The sequence below is a fragment of the Gallinula chloropus genome, assembly GCF_964237585.1.
Source record: "Gallinula chloropus genome assembly, chromosome: 17".
Lineage (NCBI taxonomy): Eukaryota > Metazoa > Chordata > Aves > Gruiformes > Rallidae > Gallinula > Gallinula chloropus.
The window spans coordinates 15,566,519-15,594,172 of NC_140102.1; the positions used below are offsets into that span (position 1 = coordinate 15,566,519).

At 61.3% G+C, this 27,654-nt stretch overlaps 1 protein-coding gene across 1 annotated transcript; it reads left to right on the top strand.

The window, feature by feature from the left end:
• The first annotated feature begins 4,991 nt into the window (after window positions 1-4,991).
• Window positions 4,992-27,337, top strand: SCARF2 (scavenger receptor class F member 2). Its single transcript, XM_084271909.1, is given in 12 exon segments — window positions 4,992-5,186; window positions 5,189-5,421; window positions 10,896-10,954; window positions 12,606-12,707; window positions 12,991-13,510; window positions 13,638-13,856; window positions 14,682-14,810; window positions 18,832-18,935; window positions 19,022-19,139; window positions 20,451-20,572; window positions 24,873-25,025; window positions 25,351-27,337. Coding segments are annotated over 12 exon segments (3,153 nt in total). The 5' UTR covers window positions 4,992-4,994; the 3' UTR covers window positions 26,553-27,337.
• The last annotated feature ends 317 nt before the right edge of the window (window positions 27,338-27,654 follow it).

Below are 27,654 nucleotides of genomic sequence, written 5' to 3' on the forward strand. Positions count from 1 at the left end.
AGCTGGCCTTGGCCACAAGCTCCTCCAGCCTCAGCCAGGGCTCTTTTTGGGGCTCTTCCTACTCCCTGGAGGCAGATGAAGAGGCAGAGGCCATGTGCCCTGGGGAGGGTCGCTGGGGCCGGGCAGGACGAGTGCCTGTGGCCTGTCCCTGTGCTCATCTTTGCACAGACCAGGGCTGGCCAGGGCCTGGGCAGCACCCAGGCTCTTCCCTTGTCCCTCCAGGCTGAGCAGAGCCAGAGCTGCCTGGGGCAGGCACCTGGGAAGGGGTTGGGGTTGCTGACCAGCCCTGTCATCCCTTCCATGCTGCTCCCAACCTGCTGCAGGGCCCAAGGCCAGCCTGGGGCTGAGCTGTGGGGCAGGGGTGATGGGATCCAGCAGCCCCCAGCTTGGCTTGGCTCTACACAAGGTTTGCAGGGAATGGTGATGATTAAATTGTAACTGGGCCTGTTTCTCTCTTGGAGTTGCTGCACAGCTGTCTGGCCCCGGGCTCAAAGTGGGGGGGGGGGGAATGCCTTCACAGCCCCCTCCAGCTACCTGCTTTGGCCTGAGCTGGAGCCAGGGACTGGGGCAAGGAGCCAGCAATGGACCAAACTGCCCCAGGCCTGAGAATAGAGAAGCTGTGGAGCTGTATGGGATGGGCTCAGGGGAGCCCTGGAGCATCCTCAGCTTCCCACAGAGAGGGGGTGGCAGCTGTCAGAGAGACTCTCACCCCTCCTGGGATCTGTTTTTGTGGGACATGCATCCTGCAGGCTTTCACTGCCTGAAGTTAGGGACAGTTTCTCCTGGGCTGGTTTTGGGGTCTGCAGGAGCATCTCTGGTCTTCTCTGCCTGGCAGTTGAGACAGCATCTCCTTTTCTGTGGTGTTCCCTCTGCTGCTGGCAAGCCACCCAAGCCAAAGGGGTGAAGCTTGGGCTTCCCAGAGATCTTCACCTCCTGCCTTTTCCTCTAGGTGAGGCTCCCTTGTCTTAAACACGTGGAGGAGCAGGGAGCAGGGCTGAAGAGTAGGGCCAAGGCTACTGGTATTTCAAAGTGGTGCCAGAGCTGGTAGCAGCTGGGATCCTGGTATTTTGGAGAGCAGAAGTGCTCCTGGCACTGGGCTGGCTCTGCAGCCCGTGCAGGATGCTGTGGCAGGGGCATGGAGTGCACTGCTGCCCCACAGCCTGGGCTTTGCCCATGCAGCTGGTCCCATGGCTGGGTGCATGAGCAGCCATCACCCACTGCAGGCTCCTGCACAGACCCTTGGGCACCTGTGTAGCTATTGCAGGAGCAGACCTTGCTGCCCACATGCCAGCAGCTTCATGCATCTCTTGCCTCCTCTTTTTTTAGAGTTAACCATCCTGTCCCACACACCCCCCCCCACCCCCCACCCAGCCCTCTTTCCAGGACAGAAGGGACTTGTGCACCTCCAGGCAGCTGTGTAGCATCCCTCTGCAATGGGTGAGCTTCTGTTTGCTGGGTCAGGGTGCAGGGTGCTGCCTCCTGTCTACCCAAGACACTGGATGCCCTTGACACCCCCCAAACCCCCATGTACCCAGCAGTCTCTGTCCACACTCAGCCAAGGAAACAGCAACTGCTCTTATTTCTGGGTGCCATGAGTCAACCCAGCCCTCCCTATAGCTCAGGTTTTCCCTGTCAGTTTTAGCTCTTGCTGCTGAAAGCTGCTCTCTGCTTGTCCCAAAGGAAAAGGAGGCCTGAAGTGGTGGCAGGGACACCTTAGCCCTTGCTGCAGCACACCTGCCTGGGAGGATGCTGGTTACAGCACCAGGGGGGAGTTGCAAGGGGAAGGGGCTGTGTCCTTGCAGCAACCATCTCACACTCAAATGCCTTGATGTGTAGGGGCTTCCACCAAGGAGAGGAGCCTGGCCACATCTCAGGAGGATGGTGACAAGCAGGTGGCAGCACAGGGTTCTTCACTGCCATGCTGTGCAGTCTCACCTGCTGAAACAGCCACAAAGATCTCTGAGCTGTTGGCAAAGCAACATGGTTTTCCTTAGTTTTCTCTTTGGGAATACTACAGTGCTGGGGGTTCTTTTGTCTCTAACATTTTCCAACACACAGTTCAATGGTGGGCAGGCACCTTGACAGGGCATTTCCAGCCTCAAGTCTGCAAAAGAAACTGGATGGAAAGCATCAAGCCATGTTTGCAGGGTGCTCTGCACAGAGACATGGGCAACAGCCTCACTGGGACCAGAAGGAGAGGCAGGATGGGTGGCTGATACCCATGGGATGTGCAACCCCCCCCAGCCCTGGAAGCACCAACAAGCCCAGAGCATTCCACCTCTCTGGGCACCAGAAATCCTCCCTGCTCCTCACAGCATCCTCATCAGCTTCTCTCCAGCCTCTGGCTACCAGCCAGCAGCATCTTCCAAGGGAGCAATTTATCTCCCCAGCTACAGCCCAAGCTCTGACCTGGCCTGGGTGAGACCTGGTAAAAATGGAGCAGCATGGGATGTGGTGCCTGCCTGCAGGAAGAGGAGGAGAGCTGTTTGCTGAGGCCAGAAACCAGACAAAATCAGATGCATCCTTGCAGAAACCAACAGCTTGGGAAAGGTGGGGCAGTAGGAGCCCACCCTAGCTGGTCAGGAGTGGGGTAGGGGAGCACCAGGCATGCTCAGCATGGAGGGGATGGGATGGGATGGGATGGGATGGGATGGGATGGGATGGGGAGAGTGGATAGGAAGGGAATGCAGGTTATCAGAGTAAGGTCACAGCTCCAGGTAGGCACAGCTGCCAGGAGAGGTGTGGGGATGTGACCACCAAGCCTGGCTTCTTTAAGGTTATCCACCTCCCCAGCCTGCTTTTCTGGACAGAAAGGGATGCAGAGCTCAACCCAGGGCTGAGGGTGTCTCAGCACAGCCAGACTGCCACAAGCCTGTCAGTTCTGCCCACCCTGGGCACCCTCCAGACAGGGCTGTGAGCAGGACAGGGATGCAGAGACAGGGGAAGCTGGGTGAGGGATGCTGCTTCCCAGGGCTGCTGCTGGGAGGGGACCCAGGACAAGTGAAAGGTGCCAGGGCTGCAGAGGGGGAAAGGGGGGATGAGGGGGAGGAGGGGGGGGCTACCCAGTGGTCACAAGTCCACGTGAAAGCTCAGATCTGACAAGGAAAACTGGTGGGTTGGTTGTAGTGAGTGAACCACCAGCCCTTTCATCTGCACCAAGGATGCTGCCAGAAGGATGCTGCCTGCAACCTGCCAACCCCCCTGGCACAGGGAAACAGGAGAGGGCAGTCTCAGGCATGGCCAGTGCCACCCCAGTCCTCACCAGTGGCCCAGTGTCAATGTCACTCACCAGAAAGGAGGGATACACTTGGGGTTTTGCCTTCCCAGTTTCATGCTGTGGAGGGTCCTGGTGGCCCCTGCTCTGGCATCACACGTGCAGAGCCCATGGGGTGCCTGGGCCCCCTGCTAGGCAAGCTGGTGGGTCAGGACCTTACAAACCCTGACTGTGGAAGCTGCAGGTTGTTGGTGGCACCTGGGGTGGTCTCTGAGAGCCAGGGCACCAGCCAGGTGCTGGCAGGGACCAGTCTTGTGGATGTGAAACCACCTGTGGCTGGGCACTGGCAGGTGGCTGAGACTCTTGCAGGCACATTTATTTGGATGCAACTACAAAATAAAGAGAGTCATTCCCACCAGTAAGGCCACCAGAGACTTCTCACTGGGAGCTCTTGTCTGAGCTGGGCAGAAACCTTCCCTGGACATCAGCCCCAGGCACTGCAAACACAGGAGGGGGGTGGTGGTGAGAACTCACAGCACTCAATTTACTCTTTGCTTGGTGAAGGATCCCAGGGCTGGGAAGGTGCTCAGGATGCCAACCAGGACTCCCCAGTCCTCTCCCAGAGGATGCTGCCCAACTCATCCCCAGTGTGATAGAGGCTCCACATCCCCAAGAAAAACCCCAGAGGTGTGTGGCCCTCAGCCCCAGCTGTGCAGAGAAGCATCTTGTCCTTAGAGCCTGACACAAGCCCTTGGATGCAGCCAAGCACTCAGTGAGACTCACAGAGCCATTCAGCTGCTACTACCCCGTGGGAGGTGGTTGGAGTATCTATCCTCCATCCATGATTTCACCCCCCCAGCTATGGGATGTCCCTGGAGTTCAGACAAGCTTGCAGCATCTCTTGCAGTGACCATTAGACAGCTGGCCCAGGGTGGTGGCCAACAGAGACCTGGCCCAGGGTGGTGGCCAACAGAGACCTGGCCCCTTCGCTGTTGTGTTGTCAGGCTGAGGAGGGTAACTGCCCTGCATGGGGTGTGGGACCACCCAGTGTCCTGTTCCCCCCCAGTTCCAAGCTGTGTGTTTATGGGGGGGTTAACCAGTGGCTGCCACTGTTCAGGGTCCTGCTCAGTCAGGGTCGTGCTCCCTTGGCCCTGCTGCTGAGGATGCTCTTGGCTCCCACTGGTCCCTGCACAGCTCCCAACAGGTTGATCCAGGTTCTGTTGGATACCCAGCACGGATCAGTGTCCCCAGGACAGCGGGACCCTGGGGCTGCCACACACCTAGAGATCCCAGACCCCCCAGGACAACCAGACCTCGGGGCTGTGGGGCTGCTGGATTGCAGGACAGCCACATCCAGGGGCTGTCAGGCACCCAAGGGCTGTCAGGCATCTGTCTCTTCAGGCTCGCTGGGTCAGCTGGATACTGTGGGACCCCTGGAGCCACCAGATGCCCGGCACTGGGGCTGTCACACACTCGGGGGCTGCCAGATGCCAGAGACAGCAGGAACCCGGGGGCTACCGGGTTCCCGGCACTCCCTGGCACCGGGAACTGCCAGACCACCGGCACCACAGAACCCTGCGGCTGTTGAGCATCTCCCGGGACTCCCAGGAGCTACCGGACCCCCGGGCTGCACTGGGTGCCAGGACATCCCATCCCCTCCTGCCTTGGCCAAGCCACGGCCGGTTCTGCGGGGCTGCCTAGCGGGTGGAGACCCCCGGGAGGGTCGGGGCAGCTGTGGCCGGCGGCCCCCGGAGCCTGGCCCGCCAGGCAGGGGGAACCAATGCGGAATTTCCTGGCTGGCGGCGGGGCCCCTCCCGCCGCTGCCGAGAGGGGCGCGGGGGAGGCGGCGGCTGCGGGGCGCTCACGCTGCGGCTTCCGCCGAGCCCAGCAGCAGCCGGGGCAGGGCGGGTACCGGGCCCGGCGGAGCCGGGGAGAAGAAGAAGGAGGAGGAGGAGGTGGAGGAAGCGGAGGGAGGGAGGGAGGGAGGAGAAGCGCCCGGCCCCATATGGGATGGGCCGGGTCAAGCCGGGCCCCGCCGCTCCGACGGTCATGGCGGCCCGTGGGCTGCGACCGCCCCACCGCGCCCGGGCTGGAGCCGCGGTGCTGCCGCCGCCGCCGCTGCTGCTGCCGCTGCTGCTGGTGCTGCTGAGCCGCGGAGCCGCCCAGGACCTGAGCCCCCGCGGCAGGAACGTCTGCAGGGCCGGCGGGTAAGGGGAGCGGCGGGGCGGGCAGGTGTCCCCGGGCGGGATGGGACCGCCCGGTGCCCCCGCTGTTTGGGGGATGCTGGGGGGGGGACGGGACCCGCCGCTCCCCTTTCCCCGGCTCCTTCCGACACAAAGTGCGGAGCTGAGGCGGGGGGAGCCGGGGATGAGGCCGGGAGATGGGGTGGGGGTGGGGAGAAGGGGGGGGGGGGATCCTGATCGGCGGGGGTGCTGATGGGAGCGGGTGCTGAGGACACTGAGGCTGCTCCCGCTGGGGAGAGAGGAGCCCGGAGAGTCCCAGCACCGGTCCTGCACCCCGCCGGGGGTCGGGCGTGGTGCTGGGAGCTGGTCCTGGATGCCTCCGGGGCCGGTCCTGCAGCGAGGAGCGGGTATTGGGGTGTCGAGCCGTGCTGGGGGGTGAGGGGGGCAATCCTGCATCCCCTGGGCTGGCTCTGCCTTGGGTGCTTCCATGGGGTGGGTTGCAGAATGAGGGGCCGGTCCTGCACACCCCACACCCCCCCTCCCCGGTGCCAGTCCCACTTCCGAGGCTGGGCTGGCAGGATGCAGGATGCTCTGGGTATCCTGGTGGAGCTCCCTCCCCCCTTCCAGGGCTGCTTCTTGGGATGACAGAGTTGGTAAGTCCAGGCCCTTTAGATTTGCCTTCAGAAAGTGGGTGCTGACACTGCCTGGCTGGCCCTGGGAGTCACATCCTGCTTGCCTGGAGGGGAGGCAGGGCTCTCAGAGCCTTGTCCCCACTCCTGGTGCTCTCTAGGTCACTTTGTAAAGCATCACTTCAGTCCACAGCTTCTCCACAGCCCCTGGGCTTGGTGCTAGCCAGGTTTTTGGGCCAGGCTGGCCCCAATAAGGGGAGGGAGAGCGCCCACAGCCGCTCCCTCCTGGCTAGGAGAGCAGGATCCCCAGCTCTTTATGGGGGGCCCAGGCCATAAATGCACCTTTACATCTCGCCCATGAGGTCAGAGGAGTCCACAAGGAAAACATGTGCTGTGAGCCAGAGGGGCCCACATAATGGCTCCATTCAGCAGGGCTGCAGGGCGCTGGTGCCCCCTCCTCAAATTACAGGCTGAGTTTCCTAAGGAGGCATTTCAGGAGCCAGCGAGGCCGCAGCTCCCAGCCCTGTGCAGTTCCTCTCCAGGGGAGGATGCAGGGAGCAGTCCCCCCTCTGCTGCCTGTGATCTGCCCACTTGCTTCCCAGGAAAACAGCCACCGTGTCCTGGGGTGGCAGAGGGGATGTAAGCAGTGTCCCTCCCTGTTCCCAGTATCTTGCCCTGGGTGCTGGGTCTGGGGTGCCTGGGTGGAGAGGGTGAACAGGATGGACGTGGTGTCCATCCTCCCATAGCAAACAGGGTCTGGTGGCAGCCTGGGAGCCAGACCAGGTGAGAAGGGGACAGTCCTAAGAAGCTGAGATGATGTTTGCAATCTCTTTCCACCCCTCCCTCACCCTTCTGCAAACCCTACTTCCCCCCCACACACCTGGCACCCACCCCCAGCTCACCCCATGTGTCACCATCCAAATCCACCTCTGTGGCCCCAAGAACCTGAGCCAGGGGGACTCTACCCTGGGCTGGGGGCAGCTGGGCTGGACGTGGCTTGGGGATGTCCCAGTGTGTCTCACCCAGGCATGGTGAAGCTGCTGGTCAGCTCTGGATCAGGTGGCTGTGCAAGTGCTGGGCTGTGCTGAGCACATCCAGGCATCCCCTGGGGCTGCTGGCCCAGGAGGGTTGGAGGACTGGAGAGGAGGATTCAGCCTCTCCTGAGACCTGGCAGGGATTCAGGGAACTGTTTCAGGCAGGAGAAAAGGACATACTTGGGGGGTACTTGGTGTTAAATTCCTGTGCCCTGTATGCTACTAAATTTGAAGCTGGTTTATAATCAGTTCCAAGTCGGTGTGATCCCCTCCCAAGCTGCCATTCAGGTGCAGGCTGGTGAGAGCCCTGTGGGGGCTTTGTCCCTGTTCAGCTGCCACCAACACTCTCCTGTGGTAATCTTTGGGTTTCAACTCATTTTCCTTCTTTTCCCCCCTCTGTCTGAAGGGTTTCCCTTGTCTGAAGGGTCCCCACCCCTGCACCTGGTGGGCTGAGAGTGGGCAGGACTCACCTGGGAGCACAGGCAGCAGCTCCCACCTGAGCCTTGGGGTCTTGTTCCTGCTTTCAGGGGTTGATCCTGCACCTCATTAATTAGGGAGGGTGTACTGGTGCAAAGGAGGGGTCATCCCTCCTGCCTCAGGAGCCCTCCTGCAGCCTCCTGCTTTGGGGAGCACAATATCCTGCCTGCCTAGAAACCTGTGGAGCAGCTACAGGGGGGAAGGGTGAGATGAGATATTAGGGGGAAGTTCTTTCCAGAGAGAGTGGTGAGGGGCTGGAACAGGCTGCCCAGAGAGGGGGTGGGTGCCCCATCCCTGGGGGTGTTCAAGCCCAGGTTGGATGGGGCCCTGGGCAGCCTTGTGTAGCTCCAGGCCTGGAGGTTGGTGTCCCTGCCTGTGGCAGGGGGTTGGAGCTCTGTGACCCTTGGGGTCCCTCCCAACCCAGCCCAGGCTGGGATTCTGCTTTGCAGAGGTCCCATGTCCTGATGAGATATGGTGTGAGCAGGATGTGTCTCTGTGCCAGGGGCACCCGTCCCTGCTCTGCCTCTGCCCACATCCCTGCTCCTCTTCCTCCACATCAGCAAAGCTCCCAAGTCCCAGTTATGTCTTGGAAGGGGCTTTTCTTTCTTTTTTTCCCCCAGAATTTGTGGTGCTTTGAAGAAAAGAGAAGCAGGAACTGTGGTTGCACTGGGCATGTCTGCACTGGTGTGTCCATGTGGTCAGGAGTGAGACCTTAAATACATCTCCCAGTTATCCCAGTGGCAATGGTCACAGGGCACATGGAGTGAGCCCTCTTTGAGGAGCTGAGATGACAAGAGATGCTTCAGCCCCATGTCCTGATGGGTGCTGCTCACCTCTGCAGCCAGCACTGGTCCTGTCTGGGGCTGCCTATGCTTGGAGACCAGTCCCTGTGCTGCACTGGGAGAACCAGTTACCCAGATCCTGCCTCCTCTTGCAAGGGGAGGGAGTTTATTTGCTGTCAAAGCCGATGGGAACCGAGGCAGAGGATGGGTGGAGGGGTGCAGGGTGCCATGGGTGGGCATGGCCAAGGGCAGGTTAGCTATGGGTGAGAAGGTGATGGGCTGGGGTCTCAGCCAGTGGAGCCTCCTCTGGCTCACAGCAGGGGAAGGGTTTTCCTTCCTGCCACTGTGTTCCAGCAGGTCCCAGCTCCCCACTCTTGGTTCAGGGCTCTCCTCACGGGTGATGCTTTTCGGTCCATCATCTGTGGTGCCTGATTTGGTGGCCAGGCTGAGCTGTCTGAGGGAGGACGTTTCCCAAGCTGATGGGTTTCCCCTTGCAAACCTGCAACTCTTTCATCTAAAATCCCTAAACCACTGGAATTCTAAAGGGTGGAGTAGTGAAAGCAACAACCCCAGATGGGACAGGGGGGGCTTTCTCCACGCTGTAGGATGGACAGGGCACTGCAGACCCTCCCTGCCCACACTACAGCATCCTGACACAGTCCACAGGGCTTTGTGAGAGGGCAGCCTGGAGGGTTTTGCAGAGAAGAACCTCATCTCCAGCCCACCTGGTCCATGGGGAGGTGGGTTGGTGGTTGACCCCCCCCTGCTTTGCCATTAGCACCGTGCTCAGCCAAAGCAGACCCCCTCCTCAAGCCCTGGGGTCCCCGTGTGGGAGGGTACAGCAGCTGCCATGGCTGCGACTGCTTCGACAGGCTGAGGAGCTGGAGCTATTTTGGGCTCAGGCTGCAGTGCATTTTTTCCAGGCCTTGAATCATTTTTGTGGTTCTTTTCTGCCTCCTTTCCAACTTTTCACCCTCCGCCGCAAAAAAAGGGGGTACGGGATGCACCCAGCCTGGCTGGGGGGTGCTGCCCACCCAGGGCTTGGGGGGGGGGGGGTGGGAGCTGCATCCAGCCTCCCTGGTACCCGTGTTTGGCTGGGGGTGGGGGAGTTGGGGGGCTGCTGGCAGCTCCCTCCCCGGCCCCAGGACAAGGCAGTCTGGCAGCCAGACGTGGTCCTGTGACTGCGCTGGGTTTTGAGCAAATACTTCCTCTCTGTCTCCTCCTCCTCTTCTGCATTTGTTACATATAAAGAAGGGGGGGGGGAGGGGGGGGGGGAAAGGAAAAGAAAAAAACCAAGGCAGCAGAACACATTCCAGGCTGCAGCACCAGCCCCAGCCCTGGAGAAGCTGCCTCCACTGCAGCGTCCACCCAGAGCTGCTGTCAGCCTCCAGCACTGCTCCCCTCGCTGGGAGCAGCACCCCAGGGATGAGCTGGGGTCACCCAGCCAGGAGGTCCCTGTAGTGGCACTGCAAGGGGAAAGGGTGTTCCCTGTGCCTTGCAGGGTGGGGGGGTTATGCTGGGTTGCAGGTTTGTGAGCCCCAGGTATTCACTTCCCTCACTCAGCTTGAGTGAGGTGTCCCTGCTTAATCCCAGTGGGTCCCATCCCCACATGGAGCTGAGCACCTTGGGCTGAGCTCCCACAGGTGTCCCAGTCCCCATCCTGGTGCTGGCTGGGGTCAAGCTTGTGCCAGAAAAAGCTTTGTCTTTTGAGCCTGTGCATGGTGCTCCCTGGAAGTGGGGGCACTCCAGGACAACAGAAGGCTCAGGGGATGTCCCAGCTGCCTGCAGTTGGCATTTCCCAGCTCCTGGATGATGTCCCCAGGGAGATAGATGGCTGGACCTGCCACTGCTGATGTCCATCCTGCCCTTGGTGCTGAACCCAGGCTTTAGGGCGTGTTCTGTCCTCTTGCAGCAGCCAGGCAGCACGGAGGGGAGATGTGGTCCCTTGAGCTGTGCTGCCCCTGTGCCTGTGGGGTGGGGGGTGCAGGTGCTGCCAGCACCCAGGGGCTCCTTTCCTCTGCCCTGGGCTCCTGTTGGCACCTGGCACAGGGGGTCCATGCAGGCAGCAGGGGAGGGCAGCATGGGGATGCTGGTGGTGCAGGGAGGTCCAGCACCAAGGGGAGACAAACCAGGCACCCAGGAGCTTGGTGGGTACCTCTGGGCAGAGCAGTTGGTTTCCCTTGGGGCATTCAGAGCCTTATCTTCTTCCCCCAGCTTTCAGGAGTCTTTGGGGGTTACAGTTTTTAGACAATAATTGTTGCAAATGTGGTTCTTGTTGATTAAGGGGATGAACTGGTCCTGTCCTCACTGCCAGCTGTTGCCTTGTCTGGCTGCTGGGGCATCTCAAGGCAGTGCCCATAGGACCCCCCCCCAGCAGATCTGCCCTCCCTGGGAGGCAGAGGAAGAGCTGACAGTTCTCTTTGCCCCCTGGGGTGCAGCCAGGGTTCAGCTGGCCGGGAGTGGGACCTCTCACCATCACAGCACCAGTGCTCCTGGTGAGTTTTTGGGAAGAACCAGGACTTTCTGAGAGTTATAAGCATTTGCAGGTTGGTTTTTTTTTTGTTCCCCCCCCACAGCTCCTCAGCGCTCACATGCTGCCCAGGGTGGAAGCAACAAGGCAGCGAGTGTTTAATAGGTAAGCACCCCCACTTTGCTTCCTCAGACACTGCTCATCTGCCCATCCTTTGCTGAGCCCTCCTGGCCTCACCACCACTGCCAGGGGCTACCCTGATGTGACCTGTGGTGGGAACCCTGTATCCCCAGCACCTCTGACTGCAGCCAGGCTCCCTGGCAATGCTGGGGGGGGGGGGGCTGGCCTGCCTCCTGCAGTGCTCAAAGCTGGGAGTGGGGCTGGATGTGGGTACCCCCACAGTGATGCCTTGGGGTGCTCCTCTGCAGGAGCATCCCCCATGCCCAGGCTGTGGGGTTTCTCTCTCCATGACAGCCAGCTTTGGCTCTTAAGGATCTGGGGATGCTGCTCTGGGACCTGAGGGACAATGAGGTGTCCCCCAGGGTGAAGGGGTGGGACCTGGAGGGTTCTCAGGGGTGCTGCAGCAGCGTGGGGAGCCAAGCCAGGGCTGTTGGTAGGGGAGAAGCTGCTGGGACCAGACACATGTCCTGCTGGGAGGGGCTGCAGGACAGACAGGCTGTCAGGCAGGGCAGCTCTTACCGGGGCCGCAGTGGGCTGGGTACAGATGCTCAGCATGAAGCCTCAGCACCTCTCAACCACTGTTTGGGGTTCCTCTGCTACTCCCCACAGTCTCAGCTGGCCGTGGGGCTCACTTTGCCCTAAGAAAGCCAGAGGAACCCTGTGCACAGGCCTGGGGCATCGTCAGTCTGCAGCAGGCAACAGAGACCACGTAACCAACTAACCCACCGTGCATGAGCCCTCGTAACCGCTCGCTGCATGCCATGGGGGCTGGGAGCAGGATGCAGTCCCTGCCATGTGCCAGCAGGAAGGGAGAAGGATAGGGTCTGCTGGGACAGCTGGGGGGGAGGATGGTCCCACAAGCAAGCTGTCCCCATCTCTTTGCCCTCCCCCTGCCCCCAACCTGCTCTAACCATTAGACTCACTGCTCCTAACCTGTGTGATCTGTCTATTTTAGGGGTTTCTATAGTATCCATCACCGTAGGTCTAACAACTCCCAGGTAAGGTGGATGGGATGGGTGGTCTGCTCTCCCTCTCCCAGTGCCTAAGGAGACTGGTCCAGGGCCATGCAGGATCTGCCTGCGCCTGCCTGCACCTCAGTGCTGCCTGCTGCGGGTCCTGTGCCAGCCCAGCACATGGGCCCCTTGGCAGGAGAGGGGCTGGGGCCTTTGGGGGCTGGTGACCCGTGTGGGAGAGGTGGTGCTGGGGGTGGCAGTGACACCACCGTGGTCTGTAAGGAGTGCAGAGAGGGGGATGGGTGACAGGGGGAACCGTGCTGGTGGCTGCTTGCAACCTCCCCGCCCCACCTTCCTGTCCCTCCCCAGTGCCTGCCTACTGGCGATAGGGAGCTGAGCAAGGGATGCTGGTGGAGGGACAGGGCTGGGGCCAGGATGGAGCTGAGCTGGGTGACAGGATGCCACTGGCAGGTGCTGGGCTGGCAGTATTTTCCTGGCGAGGGTCCCATCCTGCCCACCCATCCATTCGCCAGGACAGCCGCAGTGCCACAGCCCAGCAGCACCCAGTGTGCCACCACCCACCTCTTCCCTGCAGTGCTGGGTGGCAGGGGGGGGAGGCTGTGGGAGCAGGGACGAGCCTGGGGACTCTTGCACTCACAGCTGCCATCTGTCCATCTATCCAGCCATCTGTGAGGGGAACTTCACCTGCAAGGAGAACGAGGTGTGCGTCAGGCCTGGCGAGTGCCGCTGCCGACATGGCTACTTCGGTGCCAACTGCGACACCAGTGAGTACCAGCCTGGCTTCAGTGGGGTTCAGGGGGGGTGGCCCTGGGGCGTTGGCTCATCCTGAGGCAACTTCCCACAGCAGGAGCATCAGGGATGGGGCTGCAGCTGCTCTTGCCCTGCCCTTGTCCATCCTCCTGGGCTTTGTCTACAGGGACAAAGGGAGGGGTCTGGGAGGAGGGGCTGTGGTAGGTGGGTTCTCACGGGATGTGGGGTCTCCTCCGGTGCACGCTGGTGGGGGCTGTCCCACAGGCAGTGCTCAGGCTGATGCCTCTCTGCCCACAGAGTGTCCCCGTCAGTTCTGGGGTCCCGACTGCAAGGAGATGTGCAGCTGCCACCCCAACGGGCAATGCGAGGACGTGACGGGCCAGTGCACCTGCAACCCCAACCGCTGGGGCCCCAAGTGCGAGAACATCTGCCTCTGCAAGCACGGCAAGTGCGACCAGAAGACGGGCAAGTGCACCTGCGAGCCCAACTGGTGGGGCCCCCAGTGCTCCAGCTCCTGCTACTGCAGCCACAACTCCCAGTGCGACCAGCAGACGGGCAACTGCCTGTGCCAGCCGGGGTGGTGGGGCCGCGGGTGCAACAACCAGTGCTCCTGCAACGGCTCCCCCTGCGAGCAGTTCACCGGGCGCTGCCAGTGCCGCGAGCGGACCTTCGGGCCCCGCTGCGACCGCTACTGCCAGTGCTACAAGGGCAAGTGCAACCAGGTGGATGGGACCTGCACCTGTGAACCGGGCTACCGGGGCAAGTACTGCCGGGAGCCCTGCCCAGCTGGCTTCTACGGCCAAGGCTGCAGGAGGCGGTGAGTGCTCAGACCCTGCCAGGCTTCCCCCGGCACGGTGGGTGGCGGCGACAGGGGGTGGGTTTTGGGAGGGATGATATGCCAGGTGATGGGTTTTTTTCCCCCCCCCCTCCTTTGGCTATCACAGGTGTGGGCAGTGCAAGAGCCTACAGCCCTGCACCGTGGCGGATGGGCGCTGCCTGACCTGTGAGGCGGGTTGGAACGGCACCAAGTGCGACCAGCCCTGTTCGCCGGGCTTCTACGGAGAGGGTTGTGAGAGGCTCTGCCCCCCCTGCAAGGATGGCCACACCTGCAACCACATCAATGGCAAGTGCTCCCATTGCAACCCTGGCTGGATCGGAGACCGGTGAGTGTGGCTGGGTGCGGGGTTGGGTTCTGGCAGAGTGATGCTTGCCCTCCCTGCTGCTCCCTGCCTGTGGTCCAGGGGTGGCTGTGGGTCTCTACGGCTAGCAGAGGAGGGCAGGGGTGGACTGAGCCCACCTGCATGGCTGTGGGACAGGAGAGAGCCTGAAAAACCCCTGCCCTGTGCCCCTGGGTAACATTGGCTGCTTGTGGTAGAGCTCAGCTCTGAAACTGGGATGCTTCCCAGAGGGCTCTTGTGCTAGGATCAGGGTCAGGACTTGGCAGCACCCAAAGAGGGCTGACAATGCGCAGCCCCATCTCCCCTGCCTGCAGGCAGGAGGGCAGGGGGACATGTCACAGAATCACAGAATCCCAGGGGTTGGAAGGGACCTCCAGAGCTCATCAGGTCCAACCCCCTGCCAGAGCAGCTCCCCAGCTCATATTGCACAGGTCGGTGTCCAGACGGGGCTGGAATCTCTCCAGAGAAGGAGACTCTACACCCCCTGGGCAGCCTGTCCCAGGGCTCCCTCACCCTCACTGGGGAAAAGTTCTTCCCCACGTTGGTGTGGAACTCCCTGTGCTCCAACTTGCAGCCATTGCCCCTTTGTCCTGTCTCCACAGACACTGAAAAGGGGCTGGCTGATTCCCCCTGCATCCCCTGCTTCAGATACTTACAGACATTAATTAGATCCCCCCCTTAGCCTTCTCTTCTCAAGTCTGAACAGCCCCAGCTTATTTAACCTCTCCTCACAGGGGAGATGCTCCCCTATGCCAGGGTCCCCTGGGAATGGCAGGTGCTCCAGCCACCCCCCCTCATCCCTCCCCCCAGGTGTGAAACCAAGTGCCGGAACGGGACGTACGGGGAGAACTGCGCCTTCGTCTGCAGCGACTGCGCCAACGGGCAGTGCCACTTCGAGACCGGCCGCTGCCTCTGCCGCCCGGGCTCCCACGGCACCTAGTGAGTGAGCCACGCCTCGGGCTGCACCCCAGGGTGATGCTCAGGCACCTCCTGTGCCCTTGGGACCTCCTCAGTTCCAAAGCCCAGAGGTTTTCTGCAGTGGGAGCAGGAATTGGGGTGTTTTGGGAGTAAGGGGGGGGACACAGAACCACTGGAGGGGTGTTAGCAGCAGGGTAGTGCTGTGAGGCAGGGGGGGCTGCTGTAGGCAGTGGCTGTTTGGCACAAACAAATGCTGTTGACAAAACAGTGGGGTTTGGGGTTTGTTTGGTTTTGGGGTTTTTTTTTTAAGTCCAGGGTGGAATTGCCAGCTGAAAAGAGAGAGAAAACCACATCCCAGAATAGCAAATAGCTTCATGGGCATGGCAGCTGTGGGGTGCCCCTGCTGCGAGCTGCAAGCTCTGGCCTGGGTCTTCCACACCCCAGGAAAGAGCCACCCACTTCTCCCCCTTTACCCCTGCCCAAGGAAGGGGCCCAAAGGTTGGCACCAGCCCCTTTGCTTTCCCTGGCAGTTTTTTTTTCCAGTGTGGAGCTGAAATGCTGTTTGAAAAGGCGAGAGAAGCATTTCCCACCTGGCCCAGGCACGTGTTCTACTCCCCAGGTCCTGCTGGGTGTTGCTTGGATTTTCCCAGCAATTAAACTGCAGGGTGATGGCAGCCACAGGGATTTGGAGCTGGCACACTGCCCGTGCCAGCATTTCACTTGGGGCAGGTAAAGAGGGAGCATTTGTGTTTCACCTGAGGTTTTTGGGGGGGCTTTGCCAACTACTCGTGCTGCAGGAAGAGCTGGCTGGGCACCATCACCATCTGCAGTAGCAAAGCCAGAGGTAAGCAGGTCTCAGGGCTCTCTAGGGGTGTGGGGCAGGAGTTTCAGCATAGCAGTACATGAATTAAGCTGTTCTGAGGTCCCAGAACAGGGCTGGGAATGCAGGGACTGGCGATGCTTGGGGATGCAGCCCTGGTCCCAGGGCAGAGCTGTGCCATAGGTGTGCATGCCAGGCAGGCTTGGGGACTTTCTTGGTGCTTGGGTGGCTTCCTGTAACTACAAACATGGGTTTTGTCGGTAGCAGGGGGGAAAAGGGGACAGGTTTGCTGAAAAAGGGGACAGTTTTTGCAAGGAAGGCAGAGCAGATGGCCTCTCAGGTCTATACTAGGATGATGCTAAAAGAAAAGCTGCTAAAATATTTATGTCCTGCACAAAGCAGTTCATCTCCTCTGTCACTCCCAGCCATGTCAAGACTCTCTTGGGAAAAAAATCACACCCCTCTGCTCTTCCAAAATCTCAGAAGTGTGGGGCCCACTAGTGGAGTGAGGAGTTTGGCATTGCCAGGGAAATACCCCTGCTCATGTCCTGCTGCGTTTGCTGTCCCAGCACAGGTGCTGGGAGCAGCTGCAGAGGCTCAGCATCCCTCCCATGGGTACCCAGCACCTGCAGAGGCTCAGCATCCCTCCCGCGGGTACCCAGCACCTGCAGAGGCTCAGTCAGCATCCCCCCCGCGGGTACCCAGCACCTGCAGAGGCTCAGTCAGCATCCCTCCCATGGGTACCCAGCACCTGCAGAGGCTCAGCATCCCCCCCCACCGGTACCAAGCACCTGCAGAGGCTCAGTCAGCATCCCTCTTGCAGGTACCCAGCACCTGCAGAGGCTCAGTCAGCATCCCCCCCACGGGTACCCAGCACCTGCAGAGGCTCAGTCAGCATCCCTCCCATGGGTACTCAGCACCTGCGGAGGCTCAGCATCCCTCCCATGGGTACTCAGCACCTGCTGAGGCTCAGCATCCCTCCTGTGGGTACCCAGCACCTGCAGAGGCTCAGCATCCCTCCCGTGGGTACCCAGCACCTGTAGAGGCTCAGCATCCCCCCCCACTGGTACCCAGCACCTGCAGAGGCTCAGCATCCCTCCCATGGGTACTCAGCACCTGCAGAGGCTCAGTCAGCATCCCTCCCGTGGGTACCCAGCACCTGTAGAGGCTCAGCATCCCCCCCCACTGGTACCCAGCACCTGCAGAGGCTCAGCATCCCTCCCATGGGTACTCAGCACCTGCAGAGGCTCAGTCAGCATCCCTCCCGTGGGTACCCAGCACCTGCAGAGGCTCAGCATCCCTCCCATGGGTACTCAGCACCTGCAGAGGCTCAGTCAGCATCCCTCCCGTGGGTACCCAGCACCTGCAGAGGCTCAGCATCCCTCCCATGGGTACTCAGCACCTGCAGAGGCTCAGTCAGCATCCCTCCCATGGGTACTCAGCACCTGCAGAGGCTCAGTCAGCATCCCTCCCATGGGTACCCAGCACCTGCAGAGGCTCAGCATCCCTCCCATGGGTACCCAGCGCCTGCAGAGGCTCAGCATCCCTCCCATGGGTACCCAGCACCTGTGGAGGCTCAGCATCCCTCCCATGGGTACTCAGCACCTGCTGAGGCTCAGCATCCCTCCTGTGGGTACCCAGCACCTGCAGAGGCTCAGCATCCCCCCCACTGGTACCCAACACCTGCAGAGGCTCAGCATCCCTCCCATGGGTACCCAGCACCTGCAGAGGCTCAGTCAGCATCCTTCCCACGGGTACCCAGCACCTGCAGAGGCTCAGCATCCCTCCCACGGGTACCCAGCGCCTGCAGAGGCTCAGTCAGCATCCCTCCCGCGGGTACCCAGCACCTGCAGAGGCTCAGTCAGCATCCCTCCCATGGGTACCCAGCACCTGCAGAGGCTCAGCATCCCTCTTGCAGGTACCCAGCACCTGTAGAGGCTCAGCATCCCTCCCCACGGGTACCCAGCGCCTGCAGAGGCTCAGTCAGCATCCCTCCCGTGGGTACCCAGCACCTGCAGAGGCTCAGCATCCCTCCCATGGGTACCCAGCACCTGCAGAGGCTCAGTCAGCATCCCTCCTATGGGTACCCAGCACGGGCAGAGGCTCAGTCAGCATCCCTCCCGTGGGTACCCAGCACCTGCAGAGGCTCAGCATCCCTCCCATGGGTACCCAGCACCTGCAGAGGCTTAGTCAGCATCCCTCCCGCGGGTACCCAGCGCCTGGCAGGCACAAGGCTGAGCCAGAGCGGCACTTTGTGAGTCTGCAGAGTGTGAAATGGGCTGAGCTGCCCCCGGGCAGGGTGCCCAGGGCTGGGGAGCAGCTGTGAGCTGGGGCAGGTGGGTTTGGGCTGAGCCTTGTTGGCTCTGTGTGGCTGCAGCTGCTCTGGCCGGGGTGCTGCTGCCAGCTGATGGTTTGGTGCTGGGTACAAGACGTGGCATCCTCACACCCAGCCCCACCTATGCCATTCCCACAGCTGCTCAGGGCCACCACAGAGCCTGTCCCACAGCTGGGGCAGGGCAGGGCAGTCCTGGGTGCTTTGATGTGTTTTCTGTGCTCGAGCCCTTGATGCTCAGAGGTCGGTGCCCACTTGTGTGTCCCCATCATCTCGGTGGCAGCACCAAGAAGTGCTCATTGTACCAGTTTAGCCCAACCAGGATGCTCTGCCTTGACAGATGGATGTCTCAGCACCACTCCATTGTTGGGTTTTTTCCTTCTTGGAGGCCAAAAAAAAGCCCCAACCAAATCAATCTGGCACCTTCCCAGCTCATGCCCATGGCCCATGGTAGCTCTGCCCAGCTGAGGGGGCACCCAGCAGTGCCACAGCCACGTCACCACTGGGCTGAGCTGGAAACCCCATGCATGATGACAGGGTGTCCTGGTGTTGTTAGATGCACTTCTGGGTTAATGACCTTTTGTAATTACTGTGCCTAATTGTGAGTTCCTCCCCACAACCCCCTCTGAGGGAGCAGTGAGAGTGGCCAAGCTCCAGCAGGGCAGAATCCCTGGAGCGCTGGGCGAAGCGGCTGGGTGTGGGCAATGGGCTCCTGTTTCCCACAGGACCCACAGGGTGTGGGGCTGTGTGGGAACAGGCTGGAGGAACATCCCCCCCCACCTTTTCCCTGCTCTAAGGGAAGGTTTGGGCAGTGGCAGCAGCCCAACTGCCCCCAGATCGCTCTGCCTGGGGGTGGAACGCTCAGCTCTCATCCATCCCCTTCCCTCCAGCTGTAACCTCACTTGCCCACCTGGACACTTCGGAGCCAACTGTGCCGAAGCCTGCAGCTGCCACGACGGTGCCTGCGACCCGCTGACAGGTGCCTGCCACATGGGTGAGTGCCAGCAGGCACAGGCAGGGGTGCTGTGCTCCGCCCCCCGAGCCCAGCGTGGGGCTGAGCCGCTTGTCTTTGCCTTGTAGAGGCCAACCAGCGGATGGGGGTGATCGGGGCAGGAGCCCTGCTGGCGCTGCTGCTCATCCTCCTGCTCTCGCTGCTTTGCTGCTGCTGTGTCTGCCGCAAGAAGGATGAAGCCCGAGGGTAAGTGGCTCCTGCTGGGCTCTGCCACTGAACCTGAGCGGGGAGCTGTAGGTCTGGGAACAGCTGGGGACATGGGGGACCACTGTGAGGGATGCAGGGGCTGCGCTGGGACAGTGGTGCTGCAGGGAAACTGAGGCAGGGCAGCACTGCCTGCCTGGCACCGTGTGTCCTGTGGGTCGCCAAGGTCTGAGCAGGTCCCACTCAGGGCAGCACCCAGCTGGGGGGATGGGTGGGGGTGCTCCCCTTTCTGGGGACCCCTTCTGTCTTCTCCTTCACTTTGTCTCCCTCTCATGGGCCATCACTTCATGGAGACCCACCAGGCTCCCTTCAGTCTCTGAGGGGCTGGAGCTGATCTGCAAAGGGAACCCTAAAACACAGTAAGGGCATCAAGTCGTGGCCAAGACCCCCAGAACAAACCCATGAGCCATGGACAAAGCCCCTGGGGTGCAGGTGATGGGCTGCAGGGCTGCCAGTTGCCCTGCCCAGGGATGCTTGAAGCAGGGAGGGTGAGTTCATACAGTGGGGTCAGAATGCCAGCTGTACCTCTGCAGCACTGGGTGACATCCTGCCACAGGGACAGGGATGGGGACAGCCCTGTTGCAGGGGGAGAAAGCTTGTGCTGCTCAGATAGGGATTAAGCAGGCCACAAGAGCTCCTCTGGCTGCAGAGAAAGCCTCCCCCCTGTGCCACTGGCCACTGCAGGGGAATTTTCCAGAAGCCTTCCTTGCAGCCCTGCCAGCTCAATCCCAGCCAAAGGCATCTGGCTTGGAGAGCCGGGGTGGGGGCTGCATGGAATTATCCCACCAGTAACAGCACAAAGGCAGCTCTGCATGGTGAAGTGTCACCCAGGAGGAGGGGAAACCAGCTCAAAACTCCTCTCTCCCTGGGTGCCCAGTGTCCCCAAAGAGATGGATCCCCCATGGTGCTGTCCCAGCAGCAGCCCCTGGCTGGAGCAACCCCAGTGCCTGCAGCAGCGGTGCGGTGGGCATGGTGCATCCTGCAGCTGCAGATAGTGGCTTGAAACCTCCTGCCTGGGAGGTTTGAAAACCAGAGAGCAAATAAAGAGGAACCACGTGTTTGCTTTTGGGTTGGGATGAGCTTTGGGGGGGGGGTTTAAAGCCCATGGGGAATCTGGCCCTGCCATCATCCTCTGGCTCTGCATCCCTGGGCAACCCCTGCCCAGAGATTCCCCCAAATCTCTTCTCATTTAAGGCATGCCTGAGCTCCTGACTTGCTCTGTGTGTCCCCTTGAAAGCTGTCCCCACTGCAGGGCAGGTGCTGGTGCCTCTCTAATGGGTTTTCCTCTTGTAGCTCCAGCCAGGACCCAGCAGCAGCCAAGAAGCCACCAAGACGCTTGTGCGGGCGCTTCAGCCGGATCAGCATGAAGCTCCCACGCATCCCCCTGCGCCGCCAGAAGCTGCCCAAGGTCGTGGGTAAGGTGCTGGGGGCTCAAGGAGGAATAAAGACACAGACCCTGGGGGGTTTTTTACTCCTGGCAGGACGGTGCAGGTGTCTTGCTGCACCCTGTCCAGCCCCCAGCTGGTGGTGAGCAGAGCTGTGACAGGGACAGGTGGGTGCTCAGGACCATGGCAGCGCTGCGTGGCTCGCAGGGGCTCAGTCCCTTGGCAGCTTCTGCATCTCAAAGCACATCCCTGTGCTTTGCAGGGGATGAGTGCCTGGTGCCTGGAGCTCTGCTGAGCTGCTTTTCCAGTTTTTGAGGTAGAGGACTGGTACCCTGCTGTGGCAACAAAACGCCTTGTTCACCCTTTTGGTCCCAATCCTGCCTTGGCTTTGCCTGGGGCCAGAGCACCTGAGCCAGAGCCTGCCTTGCTGCCATGATCAGGTGAAGTAAGGCCAGGGGGGAAGAGACTTTGCATCACCTCCCTGTGCTGTCCAGGCACGAACTGGGCTTGTAGGGGGACACTCACACCCAACAAAGCCCCTGACCCACAGCTGTTGGGGACCCCCTGCATCCCAGCAGTTGGGGAACATTGTTTCCCCCCAGTCTGAAATCATCCTGTGCCCAACACAAGGAGCTGAGGATCTGCTGAACACAGCGTGGGGTGAAGGCAGCACACCTTGCCTTGTGTCCCCCTCCCCAAGCCCAGCACCCCCCAGGGTGTGCAGTGCTGGCAGCACACCCCAAACAGCCCCATCCTGGCACGCAGCAGCTCGGCAGGAGGCCAGATCCCCCCCCATCCCAGGAGGAGCAGGGAAGTGGCCCCCCAATTCTGGCACACCATGCCCAAGCTCCACAGCATGGAGGGCAGGGGGAGGAGGGGAGCAGGGAAAGACTCCTTGTTGTGTGGGGCACAGCACAGCCCAACCCTGGAGCAGGATGCACCCGGGCTGGAGAAACATTCCTGCTGCAAGGATAACAGAGGATAACAGAGGCTGTGTTTGTGGAAGGGGCCAGGCAGGGCTCGGGGAGGACAGAGGGTGCCTGTGTGTGCTGAGGGCAGGGGGGCTCGTGGGGGCTGCCTCTGCTTTCCCTGCACCAGCCCGGAGGCAGCTGGCACCCACCCAGCTGCTGTGTGTACACAGGGCAGCAGCAGCCCTGGGATGGGCTGCAGGGTCCTGGGGCTGTTCCTGGGGCCTTGTGGTGGGGTTGGGGGTTGTTGTTTCTCTGGCAGGGGAGAGCTTTGCTCAGGGCTTGCCATGTGACTGAAGGCTGTGTTCTCCCATGGATGCTCCTGGTCCTGCTGGGCCATGACCTGATGCTGGCTCCAGCTTCTGACAGGTCTGGGGACACCCAGGGGTGCCTGTGGCAGCTGCAGCCTTGTGATGCCTGGTGACAGTGGTGCCACATCAGTGTGTGGCTTCTCCTGGAGGCCGTGGTGGCAATGGCTGCCTGTTCACCACCCTGGCAGGAGGGTCTGGGGCTGCTGAGGTGCCAGGTGAGTGCTGGAGGTGCTCATCCAGCACCCTGCAGGGATGTCCCAGTGAAACCAGCGCTGACCAAAGCTGAGGACACCAAGTAGATGGTGACTCTGGGTTTGCTGACACCCTTGCAGGTTCCCCATCACAGCTGTGTGTTGGCTGGTGCTGGGGTGCTTTCACCTCTGGGCTCCAGCATCACCCTGGTCACACAAGCCCTGCCAAGGCTGGTTGGGTGCCTGGAGCCTCAGGTGCTCCTCAGCCTCAGCACTGGCTTTGTACCCACAGGATCTGAGCCCACACCCAAGCTGGCACAGCCCTGTCCTGGGCTGATGTCCTCAGCCACAGTGCCAGGGCCTGGGCATCACCATGTGTGTGGCTGTCACTGGGTTTGCTGGCCCAAGATGTCAGTGGTACTGGTGTGGGTACTGGTGTGGGTCTGGCCCAGGTGGTGCTGGGGGTGCCAGGGCACCATGGGGTGCCTGCTCCAGCACCCACCCCCCTGACACATCTCTCCAAGCAGCAAAGTTTGACTGGCCCCACAGGGGACACTGACAATGGGGAGCTTGGGATGACCAGGAGCAGGGGCCAGGAGGGCTCAGGGTCACCCCCCCAGCCCTTCTGTGGTTCCTCACTGTGTCATCTTGGTCTCAGAACCAATTGCCCAATGTGGACGCGGGGTTGGGACCTGCACCCAGGAGGTTTGGGGGACAGGCAGCAGGAGGGGACCCATGGGAAGCACCCACATTTCTCCCAGCCCCATCTGCCTGGGAAGGATGAATCCCAGGGGCCCAGGAGCCCTGGGAAGGATGAATCCCAGGGGCCCAGGAGCTCTGGGAAGGATCAATCCCAGGGGACCCAGAAGCCCTGGGAAGGATGAATCCCAGGGGCCCAGGAGCTCTGGGAAGGATGAATCCCAGAAGACCCAGGAACCCTGGGAAGGATGAATCCCAGGGGCCCAGGAGCTTTGGGAAGGATGAATCCCAGGGGACCCAGGAGCCCTGGAAAGGATGAATTCCAGGGGACCCAGGAGCCCTGGGAAGGATGAATCTCAGGGGACCCAGGAGCCCTGGGAAGGATCAATCCCAGGGGCCCAGGAGCTCTGGGAAGGATCAATCCCAGGGGACCCAGGAGCCCTGGGAAGGATCAATCCCAGGGGACCCAGGAGCTCTGGGAAGGATCAATCCCAGGGGACCCAGGAGCCCTGGGAAGGATGAATCCCAGGGACCCAGGAACCCTGGGAAGGATCAATCCCAGGGGCCCAGGAGCTCTGGGAAGGATCAATCCCAGGGGACCCAGGAGCCCTGGGAAGGATCAATCCCAGGGGATCCAGGAGCCCTGGGAAGGATGAATCCCAGGGGCCCAGGAGCTCTGGGAAGGATGAATCCCAGGGGATCCAGGAGCCCCCAGACCTGGCTCTGGGTGCACCAAACATCCTCTTTTTATCCTCTGGCTGTATCCTGGGTCTCACCCGAATCCCAGAGACTCCTGGTGGCCACAGTCCTGAGCACTCCTCACACCCCCTCTCAGGAAGCATCTCCCTTCATCCACTTCCAGCCGGCTGCTTTTAATTTTCCCTTGTTGGTTTCTATTCCAAGGAAAGCCACGTTGAAACTGCCTCTTCCCCCCTCTCCAGGCCATTGCTCTTTAAATAGAGCTGCTGCTGCTTTTCTTTTTTGCTTCTTTTTTTTTCCCCTTTCTCCAAGAAGCCAAACTTGGGATGGTCCTGCAGCTCTGAAGCCAGATCCCCTCATCAAGAACAAACGTTCCAGTGGGCATCCTAATGCCACTCCAGAGTTATTTCATTACAAAAACAGGGACAGGGTGCAAGAACCAAACAGCCTGAGCCAGAAATTACACCATGACTTAGCTGGAGGTAACAGATAGCTGGAGGTATCAAGGTACAAGGGGCATCCTGCCCCCCATCCCCACCCCCAAACACACACACACACTGGGTTTTTGCAGCCCTTGCTGCTCCAGGGCTCTCCCTGGGTTGCAGCCCTTGCCACCACCCCCCCCCCAAGGACCAAAGCCAAGAGCATCTGATTCTGCTTGGCTCTCAGGGAGGGTTGCTGCTCTCTGCCCAGCTGTGGGTACCCTGAGGATGGTGCCAGAGCTGCAGGTACCCAGGAAAAGCAGCATGAGGTGTGTTGGGATGAGAAGGTATCCAGGAAAAAGCCTTTCAAACAGGCAGACAGAAGCAGCAGCCCCTCCTAAGCCCAGACAACTGCCACTGCTCTGCTTTTATATCTTTAACAGCAATTTTTTCCTTGTTTTTTTTCTCATCTGCTTGATATCTCTGCAGATGGACCCCCACAGCAAGGGGGGGGGGGGCAATGCTGAGGCAAGGGTGTGGATGCTCCTCCTCAGCTTTGGGATGGGAGAAGCTGTCAGAAGGCTTAAAAAGGGGCAGAATTGGGAAAAACCAGCCTCCTTTTGCAGAAGCAAAAGCAGAAGGGAAATGCAAACAGTGATGCTGGGGTGGAAATCAGTGCAGTTAAGGGCAGCATTTCCTTCCCTGTGAAGGGGACAGTCCTCCATGCAGGCAGCTGGAGTCCTGCCATGCAGAGGGGGATAGACAGGAGGTCTAAGGGTGTCTGGCTGTGGCCACTTGTCCCCAGGCACAGGGAATGGTTGTTCATGGCCTCTGCCTGCAGGCACTTGGCTGGGAGCCTGATGGGGATGCACCAGAAATGTACCCCTGCCCTGGGGATGCTGCCCCCATCCCCATGACCCTCCCCCCCCCCAGCAGGTTGGGCAGGAGGGAGCTGTGCAGCATCCCATCCTCCCAGCCAGCATGGGGGTGAGGGGGGGCTGGCAGAATGGGCACTGACAGCAGTTCCCTTGCCCTCACAGTGGCCCACCACGACCTGGAGAACACCCTGAACTGCAGCTTCATCGAGCCGCCCTCCGTGGTGGAGCAGCCTTCCCCATCATGGTCATCCCGTGGCTCCTTCTCCTCCTTCGACACCATGGATGAGGGGCCAGTGTACTGTGTCCCCCACGAAGGTGAGCAGGGAGACAGGGTGCTTCCCCAGGGGACTTCAGGGCCATCTCCTGCTGGGTGCCAAGGTGGGGACCGTGGCTCCTCTCCCCAAAAAGGGATGCAGGTGCTGATGGTGCCTCCCATGGGGTCTCAGAGCTGCCTCTTCCCACGCTGGCTGCTCTGGGGTTGTTTTAATCACCCTCATATGCTGGGGTCCCAGGCTGGGGGGGAGGGTGACACCCCAAGGTGTGGGGAGAGCTGGGTGGGACGCAGGAGCACCTCAGTCCTTCCCCTCCCTGGGCACACATCCCCCTGATGCCCCTGTGCTCTCCCCCCCCAACTCCACAGAGAGCGTGGGTGACAGCAGGGACCGGGGGACCCCCGCCAGCCCCGCAGACAAGCTGGTGGCCCCAGGTGGCGGGGAGGAAGCAGGTGAATACACCTTCCTGAAGGAGACGGGCTCGGTCAGGGCTTTCCCAGCCGACAGCAGCGAAACTCCCCTGCTCAAGTCCTCGGACAGCGAGCGCTCCTCCTGTGGCTCCGGCTCCGCCGGCGCCGCGCTCTACGCCCGGGTGGCCCGGCTCTCCAAACAGTCCAAAGAGGAGGAGGATGCTGTGACAGAAGCCCGCAGCCCCGGGAAGCCCCCATCCCCAGAGAGGACCAAGCCCCGTCCCCCAGACCCAGCCACGAAGCCCAAAGTCTCCTGGATCCACGGCAGGTACAACTCCAGCCAATCCAACTCGCTGCCGGCACCCAGCCGGTCCCCGGAGCGGGCGGCCACCCAGTCCAGCACCCCTGAGCAAGGCCAGGGCTTGGCCAAGAGGAAGAGGAGCCCCAGTGAGACCTCAGCCAGCGTGCAGGGCAGAGCGGAGGAGAAGGGCGGCACGCGGGGCAAGGAGAAAGCGCAGAGGCCACCGAAGGAGCCTGGCCTCCCCGAGAGCAAAGCCAGCCTTGCTGGGGAGCCCCAGTCCCCCTCCAAGCCCAAGCAGAGGAGCAAAGGCAGCTCTGAGCCCACGGAGAGCATCAACGGGGTGGTGCAGAACGCCTTCCGAAAGATGGGGGCCTTCCAGCCCGAGCGGCGGGGCGGAGACAGCAGGGATGCTCCTCGCAGCCCCGGCGCCAGCAAATCCCGCTCCGAGCCCCTCCATCCCCACCTGGCCTCCGAGCTGGCTGCCCAGCTGAAGGAAAAGACTCAGAGCCTCAACAAGGGCGAAGGAAGCAGCCGGGCGAACGGAGTGGGTGCCCAGAGGGAGAAGCCCACCCCTCCACAGAAAGCCAAGCGCTCGGCAGCCACCGGCGGCCAGAAGAGCAGCAAGGCCCTGCTGCCAACCTCTCCCCACCTGCAAAAACTGATCCCTGGGGTGACTGAGCCAGTGGCTGGGGAGCCCAAGCGGGTGGAGAAGCCCAATGCCGGCGGCAGCAACCAGGACCAGGCTCTCCCCAACGAGCAAGTGGCCAAGAAAACCCCCATTAAAAAGCCTCCCAGGAAGAAGAGCCGGGAAGCCAGCCTGGAGCAGCCCAGAGCAGCCGCCGTGCCCGCAGTGCAGTGACCAGGAGCCGGGCGCTGGCCCCGTGCTGGCCAGCTGAGCACTGGGGAGGAAGGACGTTTGCTGGCATGACCAGCCAACGTGGAAGCCTGGACTGGTGAGGGGGCACTGGAAAAGCCTTGAGCCTCCGATTTCCTCCCCGCTCCATCTCTCTCATCCCCTTTTTTTTTATTCCCTTAGTCTCCCCTCCCACAGGACCCAGCCCTCCCCATCCGTGCCCTGCTGCCTGCTCCCTGCCCGGGTCTGGCAGCTCTCCCTCCCCACACAGGGCAGGACCACAGGGAGCCAGCTCGGCCACCGACCTGGAGGGGGGGAAATCTGCGTGTGGCACGTCCCTCCCACTTGTTTATAGCAGTATTATCGACCGCATAAGCAGCGCTTGTTGTACCCACGGTGTATCCTGCAGTAACGGAGCCGCTCGCTTCCTGCAACTCCACTCCGGTCCGGCAGGCTCAAGGAGCACGGGAGAGGGAGGGTGCTGCTGCTCAGCGCCCGGGGCATTGCCAGGGATGCGCTTCCCATCCCTCCCTGGCATCACACCCCCTCCGTGGGCTCCAGGAACAGCTCTCCATTGCCGGTCCCACCACAGCCACACTGTGCCTGGTGTGGGGGTCGAGCTGGTTTCGACCGATGCCACCCTCCCATCTGCCCTCCCCCCCGGGGCTGCTTCTGGCCAGGAGCAAAGCACTATTTCTGGCTGGAGCTGGATGCCCTCTGGGGTCCTGCGCCCCACCCGGTGGAGTTGGAGAGATCACTTTGGTACGACAGAGCCTGGCACCTCTCTGCAGAGCGCTTTCCTAATAAAAAATGTATTTCTTCATGGCTGGGTACTGCCTCTCCGTGCCCCGTGCCCCCCGCGGGCAGGCGACGTGCCCAGCATCACCTGCTCTCCCTCAGGTGCTCAGCCAGGTCCTGAGCGGGATGCAGTGGGGAGATGGGTGACCTCGTGGCAGGTAGGCAGGGTGGGGAGGCACCACCACCTCTACCACCCTCCCTCCCGGCCCCATATCCAGCATTCTCTCCCAGGGGGCATGGCTCCGTGGTCAGACCCTCTCCAGCGTAGCCAGGATAGGACCCAGGGGCTCATGAGAGCTCTGGCTCAAGG